Source organism: Xiphophorus maculatus, chromosome 9 (genome assembly GCF_002775205.1).
Source record: "Xiphophorus maculatus strain JP 163 A chromosome 9, X_maculatus-5.0-male, whole genome shotgun sequence".
In the NCBI taxonomy this organism is placed as follows: Eukaryota; Metazoa; Chordata; class Actinopteri; order Cyprinodontiformes; family Poeciliidae; genus Xiphophorus; species Xiphophorus maculatus.
The window spans coordinates 20,879,280-20,902,164 of NC_036451.1; the positions used below are offsets into that span (position 1 = coordinate 20,879,280).

The window sequence follows — 22,885 nt, forward strand, 5'->3', positions numbered from 1 at the left end:
TTGTTTTACTCAATAAACAGAATGAACTAAAATATTTTTTCTAGCTAGGAAGAAGTGAGGACATTGCACACTAAGTACTGGTATCCTCTTTGGTTGAAATAACTTCAATCAGAAGCACACTAAGCTAAATATCTAAGGTTCTAACAAGTTAAACCTTCAAAATGCTGGGCTTTAATCTTCATTATTTGCAACTAATGTCACACAACTGTGTGCTTTAATTAGTGGTTTTAAGTTGTAGTAGATCTGGCAATGTCTTAATTTAATTCTTTTAAAAATTACAACTTTTATTTTCTTTTATAGAAAAAACAAAAATGATTTTATATAGGTTTTGTTTATTTATATGATTTGAATTCCTCAGCACTGTGAAATTTATACAAAATATTAATATGTCAGGTTATGTCTCCACTGCCATTAGTTGTTATGGAGAAACCAAATGCAGGCAAGGGGAGGCAAAATAGAAGAGACGTAAAAATAAAACTGTTTAATAGTAAAAGGGAGTTTAAAAAATAATTTAAAAGTCCACAAATCTGAAAAGGCTAAAGATAGTTAAATTAATGAAATCCCAAAACCAACCAGGAGCGGTACGACGCACAGATGGTGTATAGACTCCACGGTCTTCCAGACTTCAAATGGCCTCCAGAGTATCGCAGTAATAGTTTGGGGAAAACGTTTCGGAATATGCATTTGTAGGCAAAGCCTTGCATTGCCACTTTAAAGTGTGCGTCCCCTTAAAAGCCCTCCTAAAACCTGTCAAAAACCTTTCCAGAAGAACTAAAGCTGGTACATCTGGAAACTGTGGCTGCCATGTGTTTTTAAACTCCGTGGGTTGAGAATGGGACGTCACCAACTATGTTTGGTAAAACAGTGTAGCTCCATGTCAGTTTTGACCTTTTTCACAAAGAAAATACCAGGTTTTGTTGTAAAGCAGGCCAAGCGATATCTCAGCTGGTTAAAAACATAAATGTTTGTTTGATGCTCACACACTTGTATCTTTTTAAAATTCTCATTTAACTGGGAAGCACGTGAAACTAAAGTCTCTTTTTAAAATCTTTAAAAGGCACCTCTCCTCCTCCCTCACCAGAAGATGACCCAACCCATAAAGTAGATGACAGCAACACTCGCATTCTGATTGGCTGTTTGGTGGCCATCATATTCATCCTTGTTGCCATCATTGTCATCATTTTGTGGAGACAGGTGTGGCAGAAGATGCTGGAGAAGGTGAACTCCCCCCCCCCTTCTTTTTTTAAAATATATTGACACAACTAACAAACACAGTATAATCTTACGCATTTCCAGTATTTCCTCTCGGAGACGGTCAGATGTACTCCCTGACACGCGTGTTTTATTCCAGGCCTCTCGTCGGATCCTGGACGACGAACTAACTGCTAGCTTATCGATACAGAGCGAGACGTTCAGCTACAATCACACCGGCAACCGGCCAGGTACAGCCGGCGAACAGGAGTCTAATTCCACCTACGAGCGCATCTTCCCTCTGGGTCCAGACTACCAGGAGCCGTCGCGCCTCATATGTAAGCTGCCGGAGTTTGCACAGAGCTCAGAGGAACCTGGTAAGCCAGCAAATCCACTCACACACATGGACATTAACACACAGTGCTTTTTTTTTTTTTTTTTTTAAAAAAAGGATTTGCCCCCTAATTTGCTTATCCAAGACCAATTAAATCCAGAGCACAATTGCAAATTGGAAGTAAAAGCAAGGATTTTTCATTTGTGTTTGCAAATAAAAATGCTAAAAGTACGGCATACATTTTTATTCAGCCACTCCTGAGTTTACAGTAATTATAACCACAATTCACAGGGTTTCTCTACCGCTTTTGTAACATCAGTTACTGACATTTTGTCAACTGTACAAATGTCACAGTTGTACAGTTGACAACTGTACTAATCTGCTTTCATTTGAATCTTTCCATTGTAGCTATGGTTTACTTATAGGGTCATAATCCTTCCAGGTCTTTTGCAGCCCCTGACATGGTTTCTTCCAGCCCTGTTTTTAGCTCCATCTGTAATACCATAAATTCTGAGCAGCTTTCCCGTCCCTGCTGAAAAGTAACATCCCAACAGCATGATGCCGCTGTGGAAGACGGTCAACTTCGTCCACATGTATGCTGTCTCTGCTGTCTGACATGTAGGAAACAGGACTTCTTCTTGTGCCCCTCCTGTCCTCTTTTTCATAAAATGTAGATTTGCTTCCTCAACTAAGCCTGCTTTAAGCAACACTGACCTGTCTGTTGTGTTTCTTGGTCTTTATGATGCTATTTGTTCACTAAAACACTCTAAATAAAAAGCATGGAGACCTTTATATTAAACTGAGATGAAACTACACATAGCAGTAGTGTGTTTATCAATGAATTGACCTCTAAGACAAATGGTTGCAGTGGATTTTATTTTAGCTGAATCCAACTTTGATCAAAAATGTGCTTACCATATTTGTTAAGCTCCCAATACTATTGCTGTCTGAAGAAATGCACCAGTCCCTGTCAAAAACAACCAATCAGAGCCAGGAGAAAAGTCTTGGTGCTGTCAATCACAATTGTGTACAAACTACTCAATGTGCAAATGGTGGAGAAACAACTTATAACAGGAAAACTATTTATACGCTGTCATCGGTGGCTACGCTAAATAGCCTGAGCATACATGGCAGACTGAGCTAACGATGAGAAGCTGTAATGTGCAGAGAGCAAGGAGAGTGAAGGGGGGGTGAACAGCAGGTACATGACAGTGATTGGCAGTATAAAGACCCTCCTCCTAGCTCTGATTGGTTCTTCCTAGTTAGCACAGAGAGAAGGCAGAAGAGCTTGTCTTTTCACATATGTCAAATATGTAAAAACAAACAAAAAACATTCTTTTTTATTAAAGTTACATACTGTAGCATTAAAGGTGCTGGACAATAATGTACACCACACTTTTCAGATTTTAAGATGTAATGTATACAAAATAAACATGCAGCTTTCCATCGTATTTCACAAAAAATGCATGATGTGTTTGTCTAGCTAGCCTGTAAATTACAATCAAATACATTAAAGTTGGTGGTTATAACGTGAAAAGGTTCAAATAGTTTCCCATGAGAAGCGTCCATCCAGTTGTGGTTTCAGCTACTGTGTCTCATGATGTGTTGCAGCTTCGGCCGCCACTGCAGCTTCAAAGTCCACAACTCAAACTGTGGTGCAGGACGGCGCCCCCCACTACGCAGAGGCAGACATCGTCAACTTGCAAGGCGTCACCGGAGGCAACACGTACGCCATCCCCGCGTTGACAATGGACCTGTTGTCCGGGAAGGACGTCGTTGTGGAGGAGTTCCCGCGAAAACTGCTCGCATTTAAGGAGAAGCTGGGAGAGGGCCAGTTTGGAGAGGTGCGAGTTCTTTACTTTCCTGCCGTACATACAACTTCACTTAAAAAAAAAAAGCACGAGCAAATGTTAAACCCCTTAATTGTTTGTTTGTTTGGTTTTTTTTATTCTTTGCTGGTTCAGGTGCATCTTTGTGAAGCAGAGGGAATGCAGGAGTTTATAAATGAGGACTACTTATTTGACGTCCCAGAGGGCCAGCCAGTGCTAGTGGCTGTGAAGATGCTCCGCTCAGATGCCAACAAGAATGCAAGGTGCGCTGCCTTCGTCGTTGGTGCTGGAAATATAACGACAAATGAAAGCAAACATGAGGTTACTATTCACCTGATTTATATAAAAATAAACTTAAGCAACTTGCGCAAACTTTTTCTACATGGACAGGAATGACTTCCTGAAAGAGATAAAGATCATGTCGCGTCTGAAGGACCCCAACATCATTCGTCTGCTAGCCGTGTGCATCTACAGCGACCCGCTCTGTATGATCACAGAGTACATGGAAAATGGAGACCTCAACCAGTTTCTGTCCCGCCATGAACCCGAGGGACAACTCGCTCTCCTCAGCAACGCACCTACTGTCAGGTCAGCCAGCGACCATCGCATTTCATTTGTAGTTTTGTCTTCCCACCACATGGTGACGTCTCTCATCTCCCCTTCAGCTTCGGTGATCTGTGCTACATGGCCTCCCAGATAGCCTCGGGGATGAAGTACCTCTCCTCCCTGAACTTTGTCCACCGAGACTTGGCCACACGGAACTGCTTGGTGGGGAAAAACTACACAATAAAGATAGCTGACTTCGGCATGAGCAGAAACTTGTACAGTGGCGACTACTACCGCATCCAGGGCAGAGCGGTGCTGCCCATACGCTGGATGTCATGGGAGAGCATCCTGCTGGTGAGGGCTGCTGCTGAAACACGACTTTGTACCGGGCGCAAGTTCTTAGTTTCACTACTTGAGTGGAAGAAATTTTCCTACTGGTCAAATATTACTCCTGTAAGAGTAAAAGTAGCTCTGTCAAATTATTACCTAAGTTGGAGAACTGTAGTATGTGCTTTAAGTATTTAAATTTCACTGGAGTGTAGTCCTATTCTGGACAGATCCCAGATCATCAATAATAATGTCTTATATTTTTCTAGCTTTTTTGGATGCTCAAAGACACTAGGCAGTTTTATGTATTATTCATTCACATCATAAGGCAACACTACTAGGACAAAAAGGGTTCTTCTTCTTCTTGCAACCGGTTAAAGCTGCATATTGCCACCCATCGCTTAGGGGTGCAGTGTGTAAATTTACTGTGTGTTAGAGTAACACAGTAGACACTACACAATAAGACCAACAGAAGTAACATGATGGAAATTTAATGGTGTAAAACAAAATTCAGCATTAAAATGTAGTGGAGTGAAAGTATTAAGTTTTCCACAAAAATCCTTCTCAAGTGAAGTGCAAGTTCTCAAAAGCTGTACTTAAGTGATGTATTCAAGTAAATCCACTTTGCTACGGTTGTGTCAAACCGCGTACAACGCAACATCTCCGTTTGTGCAGGGTAAGTTCACCACGGCGAGTGACGTCTGGGCCTACGCCGTGACGCTGTGGGAGATCCTGAACTTCTGCAAGGAGCAGCCGTACTCCCAGCTCACCGACGAGCAGGTGATAGAAAACACAGGGGAGTTTTTCAGGGACCAGAAACGACAGGTGAGGGCGACTAAACGGTTCTAATTTCACGAGTGGGGAAAATAATTTAGCGATGTATTTCATGTCTCGCCCTTGGTCTCGCAGATCTACTTGCCTCAACCTGTGCTGTGTCCGGCCTCGCTCTACAAGGTCATGCTGAACTGCTGGAGGAGGAACGCCAAGGAGCGGCCCTCCTTCCAGGAATTACACAGAGCCCTGGTGGATTTACAGCCTTAAGCCTGCGTAGTGTTTAAGACACTGTAGAGTCTGCGCAAATCTCTGGAGAAACGGATGCCGCAGGATGTCCAGGTTTAAGCTACGCTCCTATTCAACAGAGACAGGATGGGAGGCCACCTGCTGGCTCCATGCTCCATTTTTGAGGACTGAATAATCTAGGTTGATCTGTATTCCAGTTAATGCAAAGGTTTTATTTTTATGAAGCATAAATTTAGACAAAGTACTTTATCACAGTTTGAAAAGAGAGGCATGAACTGTCGGGTGGGTGTGGAGGAAGCCAACATTTAAATGTAGCAAGAGACATTTGGCACTTTTAAAACTAAACACTAAAAGTAGGGAGACTTGTGTCTGGACATTTATTTTCTTTGTTGCAGAATTGTTCTTGGAAAAAAAAAAAAGAATCTCATACCTGTTTATGTCCCCTACAGTGGTGCCACATTCAAAAGGAAAACGCATTTATACATTGAACAGCAAGGTTGAGTACCAGGGTACTGTGAAGTCGTCACTTGTTACCCCACAGAGGTTTATCAGAGACTGGATACAGGCAGGTTGGTTTGACCGGCCTGCAGGCCTGACTTCAGACCCACTGAACACGTGTGGGATTAGGTTGGGCATAATAATTATCCTGAAGTCACCAAAATAATCACATCGTCCAATTTAAGACATGACAAGGATGTGCCAGGATGTTAAAGTGGCAACATGTCTTGTTTTTCAAACCTCCATTCTCCAATCCAACAGATAACATCAAACAGGAGTCAATAACAAAATATACTGAAGAGAAGATTTAACTTGTTTTTTTTTATTCTTACAAATGTGGCCCCGTTTAAAGCAAAATAAACAGACGGTGGAGTGGAATAAGATTTGCAGCCAACGTTCCAGCATTTTTACAACAAAGCAACAGTACACCAGACCTGAATCTCCTTACTATTTCTGTTTGGTTTATGTCTAAATGCAATGTGTAATAAGTGGTTTATATATCCCATGTTACAGTGTTGTTTGAAATACTGCTTTCTTGTCTTTTCTTTTGGAAGACTGCTTGAATGTAGAAAGGGAAAGTGCAGTCAATGATTACTTTCATATTTGATTATATTTTAATAGTTTTATCATGTTCAGAAAAACTTCATACACACAAAGTAAAAATAACAATGAGTGCATTTTTTTCCCTTCTCCCTGCCATTTTCCTGAAGTAGTTTTAACAAGTGTACATGACTGTGTATTTCCAATAGATATGTTTAAATTTCATGTATCATTTTTTTTTGTATCAGTATTTATAAATTGACTTGTGTTTATGACTTGTTTATAGATGTGCATAAGAATATGCACTCAAACCAGAGTGTCGTATTTGGTTTATTGCAGCATTTCTTCTTCTTTGATTTGTATACGTTTTCTTTCTGTTGCAAAATCTGTTGCGGCATCCTTTTGTCTGCAGTTGAATATGCTTTGAAGAAATCCCGTTGGAACTTCGTGCTGGGTTGTTGTCGTGTGTCGTGTGTTGATGCAAAGCGTGTGTGTGTGCAGCAGGTGTGATTAGAAAGACGGTAAGTGTTTTCTGCAGGGATCCTAGACAATCAGGAAAAGAGAAAAGTTTGATCCAAGTATTTTCCAGACGAAAGGCATGAAGAAGAAAACTCCTTGGGACATCCATCCATTCGTTTTACAAACACATTAGAAAAGAGTCACAAGTTGAGAAGGTTAGGAAAATATCATCAAAGATTTACAAGAACCCTGGTTCTAGATGTCTATAGCTATTTCTTATCAATAGCTCCTTATAATTAGAAGTTTTTTAGGGAAAAACTCCTAATTTTTTCTGCTTCAGAGTTTCACCATAACAATGAATTTTCTTGGATGGTTGGAAAGAGCACGGTCGATGAAGATCAACTTTAAGTGCATTAGTTTAGAGCTCATATCTTTTACTGGTGCGTCTGGACTTCATGCAGCATCTGTCTCGTTGATTTTCTCTACTTGTTCTTGCTTTATGTTTTTATCTTTAAACACAAGCCCAGTCGTCTCACCCGTGAAAGACAATTGTGACTCTTTTTCTGCTTAGCAGGGTAAAAAGATATCGAGCTCAGGTTCAAATTGATACACTTTTATGAGTTTCATTGCATTCATTCTTCTTTCAATATTGTTAGAAGTGCAAAAAAAAGTAAAAACATTTGAATAAAGTAATAGTTTCTTTTATTTTTAGGATATTTTTGTATGAAAATGGTTGCATTTCTGCAAGATTTATGTGTTGTAAACAAAACTTAAACCTTGATGGCAAAAATTCAAATAAAAGTCCTAACGTACTCTTTCTCTTGGTCAGGACTCCTTGTTTTGCTCCTGTGATCCAATTTTTCAGTGTCTGGAGTGGGCGGGACCTTTGTGGCTGGGCTGAGGCGTACTAAGATCTTATTGGCTGGAGTGCTGCCTCAGGATCCAATCAGAACAAGGGAGGTGGAGCTAAACTATGATTCCACAGAAGAGGAAACCAGTTCCTGAACCAGACGCGCAACCTTTTTCCCCCCAGTTCTCCTGTCGCGCTACAGGTTTTGGCTTTACCAAGATGAAAAAGGTGGTTTTGGTGACCGGAGCGAACAGGTAACAACCCAATTTATAACCTCTGTTATGAGAAGCCCCGTACTTCACGAAACCAATTAAAAGTTCAATCATTTCAGGCAGAATAAAGTATTGTTCCATTAAACATTGATTATATCAACTGTGCTGTCATTTTTAGTTAAATGTGTACTGATCTTGTTTTTGCGACCAATTTCAAATATCCTGTTTTTCTTCTTTTAAGTACTATAACAGCTTTAAAATGTCTTTCTTGCTGTGAAAGGTCAATAATTTCATAAAAAAGGAGCAGAGGAGACGTCACACTGTGTGTGTGTGTGTGTGTGTGCGCGCGCGCGTGTGTGAGAGAGAGAGATTGGTCAGTGTGAAACAGGGTTTTACTATATTCAACATATTTGCAATTTGTGCGTTAAACATTGCTCTCAGTATTTCTAACAGAATGATAATCTTTTACCTTAGATTTGGGTTTTCCACAATGCTAACAATATATTAAAATCCTACATGTCCCACAAGCAGACTGAGGTTTACAGCCCAAAAAGATCAAGCAACACAATTTTGCTTTAAAATATATATAGTCTTCATTTTATCTTCTGAATCGCTCAAGATCCATTTTGCCCTTCGGTGTTTCATACACAAAAAAAGCCAGGCATGAAACCACCAAAACTGCAACAGTACGATATGATGGAGCAAAATGACCAGCACCTCCTGACGTCTAGTTGTGCTGTGGAAGCCTGAATGCACAGGAGAGCAGTCATATAAAACACTTTGAGAAAAAAAAAACATAAACAGCTTCCTATAGCATCTGTGCTTCCTCTGGCTTCTTTTTTAAAAAACCCACTGATCCTGGAAATGGATCACCTTGAATTTTCTTCACTCAATAACAAGCACAGGCGTGGTGCTTTCACTTATCGGGGAAATGTTGGATTTAAGTCTGTACAAGAAGTTGAACATTTCAATTCACCAACCGTTTTCTCATTTCATTTCTATGTTTAATGCTAATGCATATGTGAGCGTATAATTATTATATTATGTCCTAATTGTATAGTTGTAACATTAAAACGGTCTAACGGTTCCCCCTGCAGTGGCATCGGCCTCGCGCTGTGCGAGCGTCTCCTCTCACACGACACGGAGGGCCTGCTACTCTGCTTGGCCTGCAGGAACGTGCAGCGAGCTCAGGCGGCGCGCGCTGCCCTGCTGGCCTCTCACCCTGCAGCCCAGGTGGACCTGCTGCAGATGGACACCAGCAGCGTCTCCTCTGTTCTCAGAACGGCGCAGGAAGTCAAAGTCAGGTGGGAGGATGGACTTTTAGTTTTTCCCCTCTTAAGGCATTTTCAAAAAGAATTCGCAACACACTTAAGTTTACGTCTGCACCTCAGAAACGTGCTACAGGATTCCATTTTTTATTATTATTATTTTGTCATTTTCAGGTACAATCGGCTGGACTACCTCTACCTAAATGCCGGCATCATGCCAAACCCAGAATTTGACGCAAAGGCCTTTTTTAGAGGCCTCTTCTCCAGGTAAATAACTGACTTCAGTCATATATTTGTAAGTAAAGACAAAAACAGAATAAATGAATTAAATTCAATTAATAAAATATTAATCTGTATCAAGGCCTTTTGCGGAACAAATTTATCTTTAAAAATAAATCAATAAAGAAAAGTAACTGGTTGTTTTCAGTGCTTTCATCTCATTCATTTTGTTAAATATGTGCTTACAGTAAGGTGATCACTATGTTTGCCACCGGTGACGGGATTCTGACTCAGAAAGATGGTGTCACTCCTGACGGCTTGCAGCAAGTTTTTGCCACCAACCTCTTTGGTCACTTCCTTCTCGTAAGTCGCTGCTGCAGGATGTTTTGACTCCTAAATGATAAAAAAAAAAAAAACAAAGGTTTGCTTTCAGCCAGTCTCTGGTTTTCTGCAGGCAGCCTGTGTGTCCTTGATGGAAAGAAGCAAGGCTGACACTGAATCCGTTTGTCACTTAGCAACTGTCCTCATTAAAAATTAACAGCACATTGAGAGCCTAAGGTCACGGCAGACATTATTCAGCTCAATTTGCTTCTGCAGGGGAATTTATGATTGTATTAAGTTGCCATCGATGAGTGACTTTTGCGAGGTTCATGGTTGGATGGCAAGGAATCGTTGGTGCTATTGGTGCAGTGCAAAATCAGTTGTTTTTTTTACCCTGTAAGGCTGAACTGAAGACAAAGCCGAAATCAGAGTTTTTCAGGATGATACTAATTTGCGGTTTTCTTTGATAGTTTATAGCGATTGCTATTTCTAATCGCTAACAGTATTCGTTGATAGAGGTAGTATTTTTATTTCTGCGCATGCACTAAAGCACATATCGCAAATATTTATCCAGTGTTTATTAAACTCAAAAAAGCACAACTTCATGCTTTTGGTTCATAAAAATAAATTTGAGTTCTGTAGTTTCGATAGAAATAACCCGATTCTGAAGTTTTGGGGATGCGCATCCAGAATTGATTCTTTGTTTTGTCCCAGATTAGGGAACTAGAGCCGGTTCTGTGCCAAGAAGGTCGAACCTCGCAGCTGGTTTGGACCTCCTCTAGTAACGCTAACCGTTCCGCCTTCAGTCTCGAAGACATACAGCACCGGAGAGGAACTCAGCCTTACAGCTCCTCCAAATACGCCACAGACCTGCTCAGCCTGTCTCTCAATCAGCACTACAACAAGCAGGTTAGAAAATCAAAAATGCATGCATTTAACGTCACTTAATGCTAAAAAAATGAATCAATACGAGCCTTTGCTTTAGGGTTTGTACTCATCTGTCGTCTCGCCTGGATTTGTGATGACAAACCTGACCTTTGGCATTCTCCCGTCGTTTCCGGCCTTTCTGTGGACACTGCTCATGCCTGTCTTTTGGCTGGTGGGTTCAGCTTCATGAAGTGTGAGAACAACACGAAAAACGGCCATGCTTTTTTTTTTTTTATTCTATAACGACAAACATCTCCTTCTCCTGCCAACAGATCAGGGTGTTTACCAACACTTTTACCCTGACACCTTATAATGGATCTGAGGCTTTGGTGGGTAAAACAAAAATGTTATCACTTTAAAAAAAAAAAACAGCTCTGCGCAAATTCATGTTCTGATTTCTACCCTTCTTGGCAGCTTTGGCTATTTAGGCAAAAGCCTGAATCTCTGGATCCTTATGCTAAATACCACAGCTTAACATCAGGGCTTGGAAACAACTACACCCAACCCCATAAGGTGCAGCAAGTAACTGGATGTTTTTTTGTTGTTGTTTTCCTAAAATGTGAATTATGTTTAAAAATAATCTGTTTAAAACAGCTAAATGTTATGTGGTGCTTTCCCATTTGCAGATGGACATTACTTTTGAGACATCAGAGTCGTTATATATCAAATTACTTCAACTTGAAAGTGACACAAGGAAGAAACTGGCAGAAACACAATCTGCAGGCCCCTCACTGAAGACCTGAAGGAGCTGAATGATCCACATTCCACACTGAAAGAGAGAAGATGCTATTTTTTTTCCACCAGCAGCTTGCAGGAAAATTTACACCCGTTGAACTTATCTGCATTTTCTATGCAACCTCAAAATTTAATGTATATTTTATTGGGGGTTTTATATACGAGACAAAAGCGTTGGATAATTGCGAAGTGGGGGGAGGAGAGGATCTGTGATTATCGAAACAACTAAACAATTCAGAAATGTGGCTAACATTTCTATTTAGCCACAGGTATTTTTTGGGTACAACTACTCTTAAATTTTTACTCACTCTGTTTTGTAAAATAGCTCAACGTCAGGCACATTCAAGAAAACTCATCCAGTTGGTCATGAATTTAATGCAAATTATTCAACCCAAAACATTTTAGTGTAGCTTTTGCAGTATGTCAACAGGGTCGTGCATTTTCTGAAATATGGAGCAAATGATAAGAAAACAATAACATAAGAATATTACCGATTTTCTAAGAAGTTGGCGTCCAGTCATCACATTGCAATCCAGGAGGGACTGTTTGTAATCTGGTTATCAATCCCCAAATTATCCAGACAAAACGCAGCGCTGTCCGACAGCAGACTTTCATCGTCGTCATCATCATCGTCGTCGTCGTCATCGTCATCATCTTCCCAGAAGTTGACATATGTGCTCTGGGTGAGTGTCTCCGCGGTGTACGGCGGCGCGGCCACTTGCAGAAGCCCAGCGGCGCACCTGACGTCCCGCTGTGGGGAACCTGGTGCGCACATCCAGCGGCGCTGCCTCGGCTCCCCGGCTTGGTTTCCAGCGGCGCACTCTCCCTCCTCCGCTTCGCTCAATTTGGGGTTGCAAAACGCCCACACCATTCCGCAGAAGTAGACGAAAAATGTACCCATGACCATGACCATGAGCGCATAGGACTCTATCATAGCTTTAGTAACTGGAGACGTCATGTTTCTTTATGGAGAGCAGGAGCATTGATTGTGCTCAGAAGCGGCTGAGCGGGTCATCACCGTGATCATGAATAAAGGGGGCCGGGCCTTATAAACAAGAGAAAATCTGCTTTCAAAGTAAACTATTGCAAATAAAAACAATTTAAAAAAACAAAAAAAGGGAGAACATAATTAAAATGTTACTGAATAGGCCCACCAATTTTTGAAGTGAGTACTTTTGTTCAGTGGGGGAAATTTTCGCGGGGTTGTAAATCCTCTTACGTCACTGTATGACTTTATGTGACACAGTCCAATTTCACACAGCCACTGATCAATGCTGGAAAGTCAAGAGAACATGCCGTTCAATGTGTGCCGATCTTAAAATGGAGACATGGGAAAGCTGCCTCCTTCATGTTGATCCAACCTACAATCAGAGTAATAATTAAAAAGCTTTAAACTGTTTATCTTCACAAAGGGGAAATATGATCATAATGGAGGTCTTTACAGAGAAGTGCAGAAAAGATGGACAGACTTTGTCTCTGCTCGTTTGCATAATTGGAACCAGTTGTTTGAAAGCGATGCAAGAGAAGTTTTGTTTTTTTTGTCACACCATCACAAATTTAAAGGTGTGGAGTTTGTTCATCTGAGACTTTGACTAGAACCTTGTGCTTTGGTCAGATGAAACTATAAGATTTAACTTTTTGACCACAAACACTCCAAATGGTTTTACTGCACCGTGGAGAACGTGGGATGCTGTGGTGCCTGATGGGTCACCACTGGGTCCTTTAGTAGAATTATTAACCAAACATAAATCAACAGAATTTACTCACTAGATCACCTTACCAGAACTTAATCCAGTAGAAAAGCTTGACCTCTTTTTTTCAATGTATTCTGTAACCTTATCAAATGTTAGGAGAAAATATATTTGAAAATGGGGTACCAACAGTTGTAGTCCTTGTGGTGTTGTTAAAAATTTTTTATTTCTAAATGTGGTACTTTAGATTTAAATTTTTTTTCCCCCTGTAAGTTTTACTGTTGTGGGAGATGCAGTTTCAAAATAAATAAAAGACTGAATATTTTTGACAATTTTTTACGATGGAAAAATGTGTAATAAATACTATTTAAAAAAACACTGGAGTTGAATTAATCTATGCACAAGACCGATTAATTAAAAGAGTGTGATTGCAAAAAGAGTGTTGCATTTCTTAAAGTGTGGAAAATGTTTTGTTGAGCTTCTTTCATTGCTCCAGATGCACTTCACTGGCAAGCTGCATAAGCCTAGCATTTTCTCTGTCATTTAATGGAACCCTCCTCCAATTATGTGTTTTAACCACATGAACATTTTTTAACCTGTTTAATTTTTTCCTCAATACTCAATTGAGAGTAAACATATTCTACAAAATAAGTAAAGATGCTATCCACACCAATAAAAAAAATTGACGACAGCAAAAAAATACACATTTCTGCAAATAAAAAAGCCAATTCTTGATTCTGTAATTGCCAAATGTAACATGTGCACCACTGTAGGTTAAAACTTACTGCCAAAAGCAAGGGCGTAGGCAAACAAGAGTGAAATAATTTTAACTTGCAGCACGGTTTAAACATCTAGATATTAGTGTGTAGACGTGTTTCTGGGGTCATTTCTTGTGAACTTGATAAATAATTAGGCCCAACTAATTTCCTGTCCTTTTAAAAAACAAATTAATCCCTAATATCAAGATATTTCTTCCTCTGTGGTCTTGAATTATATTAAAGAACTAGCAGGTTATCTGCTAATGTAAGTTTTAAAACGGACAAACTGCTGAGAAAAGCACTCCTGACAACTAAATAGTTCTTTCCTAAAAGTCAAAACAACAACAGAGTGCAGACCGGGGCGACCATGCTTTCCTTTGCAAAGCGATTCAAAAACATTTGCATTGTGGGTAATTGAGTTTTTCTTTCATCTACTCCCTAGCTGCTATCATGGCTACGGGTTTCCACGGAAACTACACAACCCACCCGCGCAAACTCCGAGGTCCCGGATGTCTACCGTGCCGGAAGAGAAGAAGGTCCTTTCCCAGCCATCTTGTGGCTTCATCTAGCGAAGTGCTCGCACCAAGCCTCGTAGAATCGGAGGAAAATCCTGCTGAAGGGGCGCCATCATGCCCGGACAAATGCAAGAAGGTTTTGGCTGTGCCATAACCAATCGGTTCGACCAGTTATTTGACGACGAGTCGGATCCGTTCGAGCTGCTGAAGCAAGCCGAAGTTAAGAAGAAGAAGGAGGCTGCAGCTCCTGGTGCCGCCAAGACTGCAGCGCAGGCTGCCAAGCAGCCCAAGAAGGAGTCCCAAAAGGACAGAAAGATCCCGCTGGCTGATAAGAAGGAGGAAACCCAGGCTCCAGTCCCACTTAAGAAAGATGGTAATATTTAATGCACGTTTTGGGCTCCAATTAGTCAAAAGAGCTGCCTAGAAATTTAAGCTAACAGGCTAAGTTGCTCGGTTACCAGCTAGCCGTTATAACCGGGCATAGTGACATGAGGTCGGCTTACTCGCTATTTTAATGCCTTAAGATAAATGACATTTGCACGAACAACGACTTTTACCCAAACATAATTTACGACAGGGGACGCGAGGTTGCTGCGATACAAAGATAAACAGTTTGCGGCCCAGCTAGTTTTAGCTGTACACCCCCAGAGGGCCTAGTTGAACAGAGAGCCTAACTACCAGCGTGCTTCAGTTAAATCGTTAGCTCCGCTCAGGAGCCACTCGAAGCCAAACTACTTGTTGCTCCATAAATCGAGAATCATGTAAAAAAACCTAACAATTATTGGTTAAAGTTTAAAATTTGCGAAAGACAAAAAAAAGATATCCGGAACATGTGAGAGGGCAGTAACACGTGTAGAGAAGATAGGTGTGAGCTTCAGTTTGGGTTTTTGTTTTGGCGGATTTCTCTACTGACATGCGGATCTGTCCGCTCCGGCGGAGCTGAACCTCGTGGCTGCAGGGCGTGTTAAGGCACAGCCTCCACACTCTTACTTCCTATTGGCGCACAATAAACACTCCGCACGCGGTCGATTTGCAACAAATCGCATATGTACACGATTAATCGTTTTTGTATCACCGGGTTTTTGCCCTGCGCGTGACTTTTAGGTGAAAAGGCGCTGCCTACAAAGCTTAGACTGAATCAGATTTGAAAATTTCTTTTCTGCGTAATTGAGTTTTCATCAGCTGACAAGTAGAATCATATTTATCTGCCTGAGAGAGAGGATGAGACAGGTGCATTGATGGTGGTTCCACCAGCTGCCGCTGTGGTGTAGTGGAGCGGATCTATTTCTGGATCAGGCGATTTAGTCAATGGGAGGGACTTGTGTTACACTGGGCTGGTGGCTCTGACACAAGTAAGGGAAAAAAATAACTGGGTCACCAGTAATCCCAGTAGATCTGGCGAGGTAACTTTATCACAAATTAAAAGTAAATTACGAAACTCACGTTAGGGCTGAGAAATAACCTTTCAGAGAAATCCTGAATCACCAACTTGCCAACAACCCCACCCACCCCTGCCTCTCCTCGTCTTTATTGACCACATTAATTGCAATTATTTGCTCCACTTGTGCGGAACAATGTTGTTTCTTTTTCTTGTCTCCTGACTCAGTGTTGGGTGTTGATCTGGCAGTGCTGCAGGTCATCTGATCACTTTTAAAAAAATGATTATTTCAATTCCTAGGTGCTGGCATGAGGAGAATGGGTAGAAAACCAGAGGGCGAAGGCTCCAGACCTCAGGGCGGACAGGGAGACGGACGGCCCCCCGCAGACAGACGGCCTGTGGACAGGCGGCCGCCCCGCCGCTTCGAGCGGCCTGCCGGCGAAGCCGCAGAGAAACCCGAGGGTGGCGAGTTCTCCGTGGAGAAGTGAGTTTGGACTGATAATATACCAGCCTGGCACATGAACCATAACTAGAGTCCAAAACTGATACTTCAGTTAGAGTATTTTTATTTATTTATTTTAAGCTAATTACATAAAACTTTTATTAGTTATCTTTGTTCTTATTTTGAACAGGTAAAGTGTCAGAGAAAACAAAAAATAGTGTAATAACATTTTCATATCCAGTTTGACATGGAGCTTATTGAATCCTACCCCCACTTGTCTCGTCTAAATATCTCCAACGTTGTGCATGTTTACACAACTAATGTGATTTTAAAATGCATGCTATATATTTCTATATTTCAAAAATTCCAATAAATCAAAACTTCACATCAGTGTGTCTGAAATTCATAAAATAGATGAGAAATTTGTAGTCCATTAGTTTTTCTTTTGACCCTATTTAATAACTGCATCAAAACTACAAACTCCATCTATAAATGCATCAACCTACAGGATATATGTGACATTTACAGTTTATCACAGATCAGAAGAAGGTTAAGGAAATGTGCATAAATGGGTTTAATCTTGTATTTCTTAGATTTTCTGTTGGTTTTATAACTACAGCTTCTAACAAGGAACTGGTTTTATCTCTCTTGGGAAAAAAACTCTTTAAATCATATCTTAATAAAAACCAAAACTTATCAGTGAGGAAAAGCTTAAATAGTTTCATCTATGCTTTTTTTGTTTGCATAAAGTAGTTAGTAAAGACATGAAAAAGAGCTTATTTAACATTTAGCTGATGAATTATGAAGTAGATGAACTGCTTGATGTTTTATTAAATACTGCAGGAACAGATTTCGGAGTCCAACATAATTCATCATTTAAAGTTATTAATATTGAGAAAATACATAGAAAGGCATGAACATTTAGAAAACTTGAATCTGTAGCAGATAAGAAACAAAATGTAATTTATTTCCACAAAACTAAATATTGATGGCAAGTTTAAATACAAATCTCCATAATTACTTGCTTATGGTTGACTTTTTTTCTCTCTCTCCTCAGGCCCGTTGGTGATAGGCCAATGAGGGGTCGTGGCGGCGGCGGCGGCAGGGGAGGTCGCGGCGGAAGAGGCCGCGGCATGGGCCGCAGCGACGGATTCGACTCCAGGGGAAAACGGGAATTTGACAGACACAGTGGCAGCGACCGATCGTAAGTGTTCCTTTGAACCCCTTCATGGTCTGAATTAAACCCGAATCATTTGTGCTCAAGATGTTTGCGCTCATGTTGCGTGTGTGTTGTTATCATGATTGATGTTTCGGGGGGGGGGTTTTCTTTCCCTCTCCAGTAGTCTGAAAGGTGAGGACAAGCGTGGTGGGAGTGGATCTCACAACTGGGGCACAGTTAAAGATGAACTGAAGTGAGTGCTTTCAAAAGACAGATGCAAAAACTTGACATGTTTCTAGTTTGTAAGGAAGTCGCAGCCGTAACGATGGAGGATATTGAGGTTTTTTTCTGTTTTCTCCGCAGTGAGCTCGACCAGTCTAACGTCACCGAGGAGAACCCAGAAGGAGAGGAACATCCACCCGCCGACTCTGAGAACAAGTAAGTTGTTGTTCCAATGAAGGAAGACAATGTGGAACTAAAGATACCGTTGCTAAACATGCCCATGCTAACATGTCTTTGCGTTTGTGTGTGTTGAAGGGAGAATGAGGTTGAAGAACAGAAGGAAGAAGGTCCTAAGGAGATGACTCTGGACGAATGGAAGGCCATGCAGGACAAAGAGCGGGCCAAGGTCGAGTTCAACATCCGCAAGGCCAACGAGGGCGCTGACTGGAACAAAGGATTTGTGCTGCACAAGTCCAAGGCCGAGGTGAGGCGTTTCCCGAAGCTCCTAAAGCCCCACCTCACGTTTTAACAGAGGCAAATACTGTTTAGATATGTTTCTGAAGTCGACATAAGCATCCTGGCACGACTTGAAAACTAAACTGCAAACATTATCCAATTAATTTTACTTGAAACTAAACACAATGCTGCTTATTAGTGCTGTAGTTGGGTTATGTTTACTATTTATTTTTAGCTTAATGCTCAGTAAATGTAATAATAGTTTTTATGAAACATTTTTAGTTAAGAGTGAACAAGATTATATCTATTCACTGTTCTGTTATGACACTAAGACTAGTAGAACGAGCTGACATTAGATGGTTTATTAGTTGTGCTACAAAACAGATGAGAGGAGGTGAAATTGGGCTTTAGGAAAATCTCAAAATGCCAGTGTGTAGCAGAAAGAAGAATTCATTGTAGGGGTGGGTGACAGGAATGTAGTTTTATCACAATATTTAGTAGTAATATAATAATGGTAAAAGTGACGATAAGAACTTGGGCGCGGCGAGACCACCAGGCCGGCACGCAGAGGAAGGACTGACAGGGTAAATAATCTGGAGCAAGGCTGCTGCTCGTTAGCCTTTTAGGTAACTGTGTGGCTGTGAGAGCAATCATATCCTCACAAGCACAAATAATGTTCTTGAAAAACATTCCCATTTGTGATGGGACACCAGTCACATAAAGAAGTGTGATTTGTATCACTAAACTGCACACAGTAATTACATTTAATCATATTTTCAACATTTATTGATACTTATCAATACTTTAATTGAACAAACTGTGGAAAAAATAGTAAAACTAACAGTCCTGACAATACAAACAATTTTGGGGAGTTTTAAACATTGTTAATTGAAATTTATGACAATAAATCAGATTTTTGATCACATTAATAAATTTATCATGATAAATAATACAATAAATATGCTCCCCTAATGCGCTGTCGCTGTACATATTAGTCAGACTAGCTGTCAAATGTCTCTTAACATTTTAGTACACGCTTATGTTTGGGTTTTTCTGATGTGATGATTATATTCTGAACTTCTCTTAACACAGGACAAGAAAGGTGATCTGACTGAGCTTGACATCGATGATTCCAAGGTAAAGTGTTGCTCGTTGCGTGCAGCGGCTCAATCTAAACCTGTATGCAGACGGCGTTGGGGCTGCGGAAGCACGCTTCTAATTAATAAAACCCTCTTGGATTTTTTTTTTTTGGTAATTCAGGGCGACGAGGAGCACCACTTCCGGAAACCAGCCAACGACATCACGTCCCAGCTGGAGATAAACTTCGGAGACCTTGGCCGTCCTGGCCGCGGGCGCGGAGGACCCCGCGGCGGCCGGGGAGGCCGCGGGCGTGGGGAACGTGCCGAGCGCGCCGAGACCACCAGGCCGGCACGCGGAGGAAGGACTGACAGGGTAAATAATCTGGAGCATAGCTGCTGCTTGTTAGCCACTTAGTTAATTCCCGTCCTAAGCGTGTTCTCCGTTCGCTCTTGCTTGCAGTCATCTACGTCTGTGCCGAACGTGGACGACCCTGAGGCCTTCCCAGCCCTGGCTTAAGCTCCGGCTGTCAAACCTCCCTCAGGCCTTCAGGAGCCTCCTGAGCACCTCCACTACGAGGCTTGCATGTTCCTGGATCCTTCAGCAAAGTCAAATGATGGCGAAGACTGTCATAGCTATGACACTCTGTGAGGACTGAGTTTTATTCAATAAAAACAAAACAAAGGTGGAAAAAAAAACAAAAAGATATTAACAAAAAAAAAACACATAAAAACAAAAGGACTTCTTGCTACTCTGGAGCAACTTATTGGTAGAGGTTTTGTACTTTGAAACAAAGTAGCAGGGATGTTTTCATACAGTATTTTTTTCAGAGGTTATGCATTGTCCATTAATAAAGTTTTGTAATTGCTGCTTGAAAATATGCATTTTGAAATGTAAGCATAAGAATATCTTTTGGCGTGGTGAGTGCTGTTGCTTGTTTGCTTTAAAGCGGGCGCCGCCAGAGCTCCAACACGAGCTCCGCCTCACCTTGCTGTTTCAGAAGTTACAGCTCCACTCATTGAGATTTATGGGCTCCCCCCCTTACTTTAGCATGGAGATATTGTTTTATATTTTATAGAGGAGGTCTATTCTTATATGATCTTCAGCCTGTAAATCAACTATTTTCATAAATTCTTTCAGAGACTGTATTTCACATGGTGCACATAAAAAAACAACTGGTATTTGAAAGAGATGCTGCCTACATTGGAAATGTACGTGGAAAGGCACGCAATCTGGACTTTTCATTTTTTTTAATGAAACGTTCTTAAAAGCTCGTCATTTTTTTTATTGAACACATTGGAAACGCGTCCCAAATTTTAACCCCGGTTCGGTTCAATCGAGAAAAGGGCTGTGTCCATGCGTTTCGGATTTGCCCGTATCGGAAGGATAATCTTCAGACGTTTCTTCCTCCCACGCTCATTTCATCTTAGGTCATCATCAGCCACGTGCGAGTCAGTTGCTGCCTTCCTCTTAGTTCTGAGTGACGAGGAGAGGCGTTTCTTTCCTTTTCCTCCCCAACAGCTGAGATGTGACCGGAGCCCGCTGGAAAACCTCCGACCCTCTCGTTTACACACTCCACTCGGCGTCCTTCCACAGATATAAACTCTGCTCGGCCTTGGGTTTCTTTCCGTCTGTGCTGAATGTTTTTTCTCTGCTGGTGACTTGTTCTGTAGTTTCCACGATGGCATCACTGCATAATTGCTCTGAAAGAAATACAGTTGTCCATAGTGTGGAACAACTGAATTGCTCTACAAATGTGTGAATTCTAGCCCTGCTATTAGACCTCTGTCGGTAAATAAAGGTGGTCAACAAAAAGCTTTTTCCTGTCGTGTTATCGGGGGTTACAAACTGCTGCTCTAGACATATTTGCAAATGTCCAGACCTATTTTAATGCACCTGCTTCCTGACGAGATTTACCCGAGTGTCTTTTAAGTTAGGGGTGAAGATCACTCATTTACTGTTTTTATACAAGCTCCCGCAATTTTGAGGTAAAAAAAAACCATGACTTTTTTACACATTGGCAACCACTTCATTAGTACCATCAACGGTTTAGACCTCAGACTTTTTATTTTGTCTGTGCTGTGGATTTAGAAGCTGGTTGCATTTCAATCAATCAACTATATTGATTATTAAAATGGATTATTGATCCAATAGGTATCTTTGTTGCCAAACTGAAATTTTGACAAATACACAATAAATATGATTAAAAGTGAACCTTTTAATCAAAATATTAAGAGGGACAAAAATAAAATAAAACACAATGCCTCAGCACAATTGGGCCGGATTAAAATAAATTAAAAAAAAAATTTTTTTTGAAGATTTAAAGTGTAAAAATTCAAAATCAAACTTTGTTTTCCAGTTTCTTCCCTTTAATTTGGACAAAATATAGTTTAATCTGAGTTGAGTTTCAATTTCACTAAACAGAGCTGCTAACGTTCTAATAAAGCCTGGAATGATTTCCAGAAATAAAAATATTACAAGCACATCTGGAATATTGGAGAAAAAAGTAAAATATTCACATGGTATTTGTCCAGCATCTTCAACTCAACATATCAAAACTCGCTGTTTTTGCTCAGATCAGTTTTAAATGCGGTGCCTACCTGGGGCCCCTGGGCTGGAACCGGTTTGGGGTCCCTGTCCACTACAGAAACCTTCTTCTACTAATGAAAATTACAACACATTAATATATAATCCTGGACATAAATCGGTCCATGGTAGGTTTATTAAGTCCGCCTGGTCACTAGCTCCATGTTGTCCCCCTTCCAAAGAAATTACTATATCTTCTTAATTTTTAAATATTTTATAGTTTATGTTAATAAAAGTCCCAAAATTTTAATACATTTCACTTGATGTAGGCCTATAAGTTTTAAGTAAAGTATATAAGTTTTATGTAAAACTTACATAACCTGATATAAGTTTTATGTAAGTTGTTATATATATATTTATTTTGCAGTCATTACAAAAAAAAGTCTTTGGGGCCCCCAAAATCTGGAGCCCTGGGCAATTGCCCCAGTAAGCTCTTTTTAAAGTCTGGCCCAGTGCCTACCAATACTGTGGTGAGAAACGTTATTTAATTGAGGATAAGTGTCACAATGCTACACATTCACAAGCTAACTTCGGAGCATTTCTCTAGTCTTTTCCAGCGACGTGCTAGTTGTGTCACATCCCAGTTCTGTTCTCAGTAATATAGTGATTTAGGAGGGCGTGGGGGATTTGACAGCTTGACTTCATGTCTTATTTTAAGATGTTTCACCTTCCGTTCAGAAGGCTTTTTCAGTTCTAAACATGGGTTGGAAACATCACGCCTGCAAGTTACGCTCACAAGAACGAGCTGCATGAGTCACTGAACCTACATGTTTGGGTCGTTGTCACTTAAAACCCCCAAAATGCCGACACGTGATTTGCTACGACTACATTACGCGCAGTATTGGCAAGATTGTGAGGGCTTTTTAGGTCAATTTTGAAGAATACTACATTCCTTTCCTCCAATTAGAGCTTAGGAGGAGGAAGTTTAGACCTGGAGAGAGTTGTAACAAAGTTGCTCTTCCTCTGCTATGCCGTTGTTCCTCGTGGTTGACTCAGTTGCAGTTAAAAGCCTCTTAACAGGTATTTCTTGTGGAGAGGTGGTGAAATCAAGTTCATTGGGTAGAACTGCTTCCTCGAGTTGTGTCACATTTTTTGTGGGACGTTTGTGTCTCGGTGACATGTTGCATTGTCAGGCTGCCATCATAAGTAGTAAACTAGGCATGAGGGGATCATAGTGAAGTGTGGATGTGGCACATTAACTTCCAACAGAGCATCGATGCATTGTAAAAACAAAGCAGTTTTCTGCTCTAGTTTTACTTTTACTGTACTTTTGCGAGTATAGTGGCAAATAAACTGGAGTCTTTGTCTATTAAGACCAAACGGTT

General features: G+C 40.8%; 3 protein-coding genes across 7 annotated transcripts in view; all 3 read left to right on the forward strand.

Moving 5' to 3' along the window:
* ddr2 (discoidin domain receptor tyrosine kinase 2) overlaps window positions 1-6,732 on the forward strand; it is a 32,940-nt gene extending 26,208 nt beyond the window's left edge. Inside the window, exons 10-17 of one of the 2 annotated variants that reach the window (XM_014471007.2) lie at window positions 1,058-1,218; window positions 1,352-1,568; window positions 3,137-3,369; window positions 3,490-3,617; window positions 3,745-3,942; window positions 4,020-4,254; window positions 4,903-5,052; window positions 5,137-6,732. In XM_014471007.2, coding sequence (XP_014326493.1) covers window positions 1,058-1,218; window positions 1,352-1,568; window positions 3,137-3,369; window positions 3,490-3,617; window positions 3,745-3,942; window positions 4,020-4,254; window positions 4,903-5,052; window positions 5,137-5,268 — 1,454 coding nt within the window. In that variant the 3' untranslated portion in view covers window positions 5,269-6,732. The remainder of the gene's footprint in view (window positions 1-1,057; window positions 1,219-1,351; window positions 1,569-3,136; window positions 3,370-3,489; window positions 3,618-3,744; window positions 3,943-4,019; window positions 4,255-4,902; window positions 5,053-5,136) is intronic. The other variant, XM_023339253.1, reaches the window with a different exon arrangement.
* An 890-nt stretch (window positions 6,733-7,622) lies between these two features.
* Window positions 7,623-13,287, forward strand: LOC102225591 (3-keto-steroid reductase-like). Its single transcript, XM_005795690.2, has 9 exons — window positions 7,623-7,848; window positions 8,904-9,110; window positions 9,249-9,341; window positions 9,542-9,656; window positions 10,329-10,523; window positions 10,600-10,713; window positions 10,814-10,870; window positions 10,956-11,054; window positions 11,168-13,287. Exons 1-9 carry the CDS (start codon window positions 7,718-7,720, stop codon window positions 11,282-11,284), a joined length of 1,128 nt encoding a protein of 375 aa, XP_005795747.2. The 5' UTR covers window positions 7,623-7,717; the 3' UTR covers window positions 11,285-13,287.
* A 956-nt stretch (window positions 13,288-14,243) lies between these two features.
* On the forward strand, window positions 14,244-20,789 carry LOC102225331 (plasminogen activator inhibitor 1 RNA-binding protein-like). 4 transcript variants are annotated; one of them, XM_023339264.1, is made up of 9 exons: window positions 14,244-14,613; window positions 15,919-16,102; window positions 17,118-17,264; window positions 17,404-17,472; window positions 17,583-17,657; window positions 17,754-17,925; window positions 18,990-19,034; window positions 19,158-19,349; window positions 19,437-20,789. In XM_023339264.1, exons 1-9 carry the CDS (start codon window positions 14,355-14,357, stop codon window positions 19,491-19,493), a joined length of 1,200 nt encoding a protein of 399 aa, XP_023195032.1. In that variant the 5' UTR covers window positions 14,244-14,354; the 3' UTR covers window positions 19,494-20,789. The 4 variants fall into 4 exon arrangements, with proteins under 4 accessions (XP_023195032.1, XP_023195030.1, XP_023195033.1 ...); XM_023339262.1 differs by having other exon boundaries at window positions 14,245-14,613; window positions 17,401-17,472; XM_023339265.1 differs by having other exon boundaries at window positions 14,245-14,613; window positions 17,757-17,925.
* The last annotated feature ends 2,096 nt before the right edge of the window (window positions 20,790-22,885 follow it).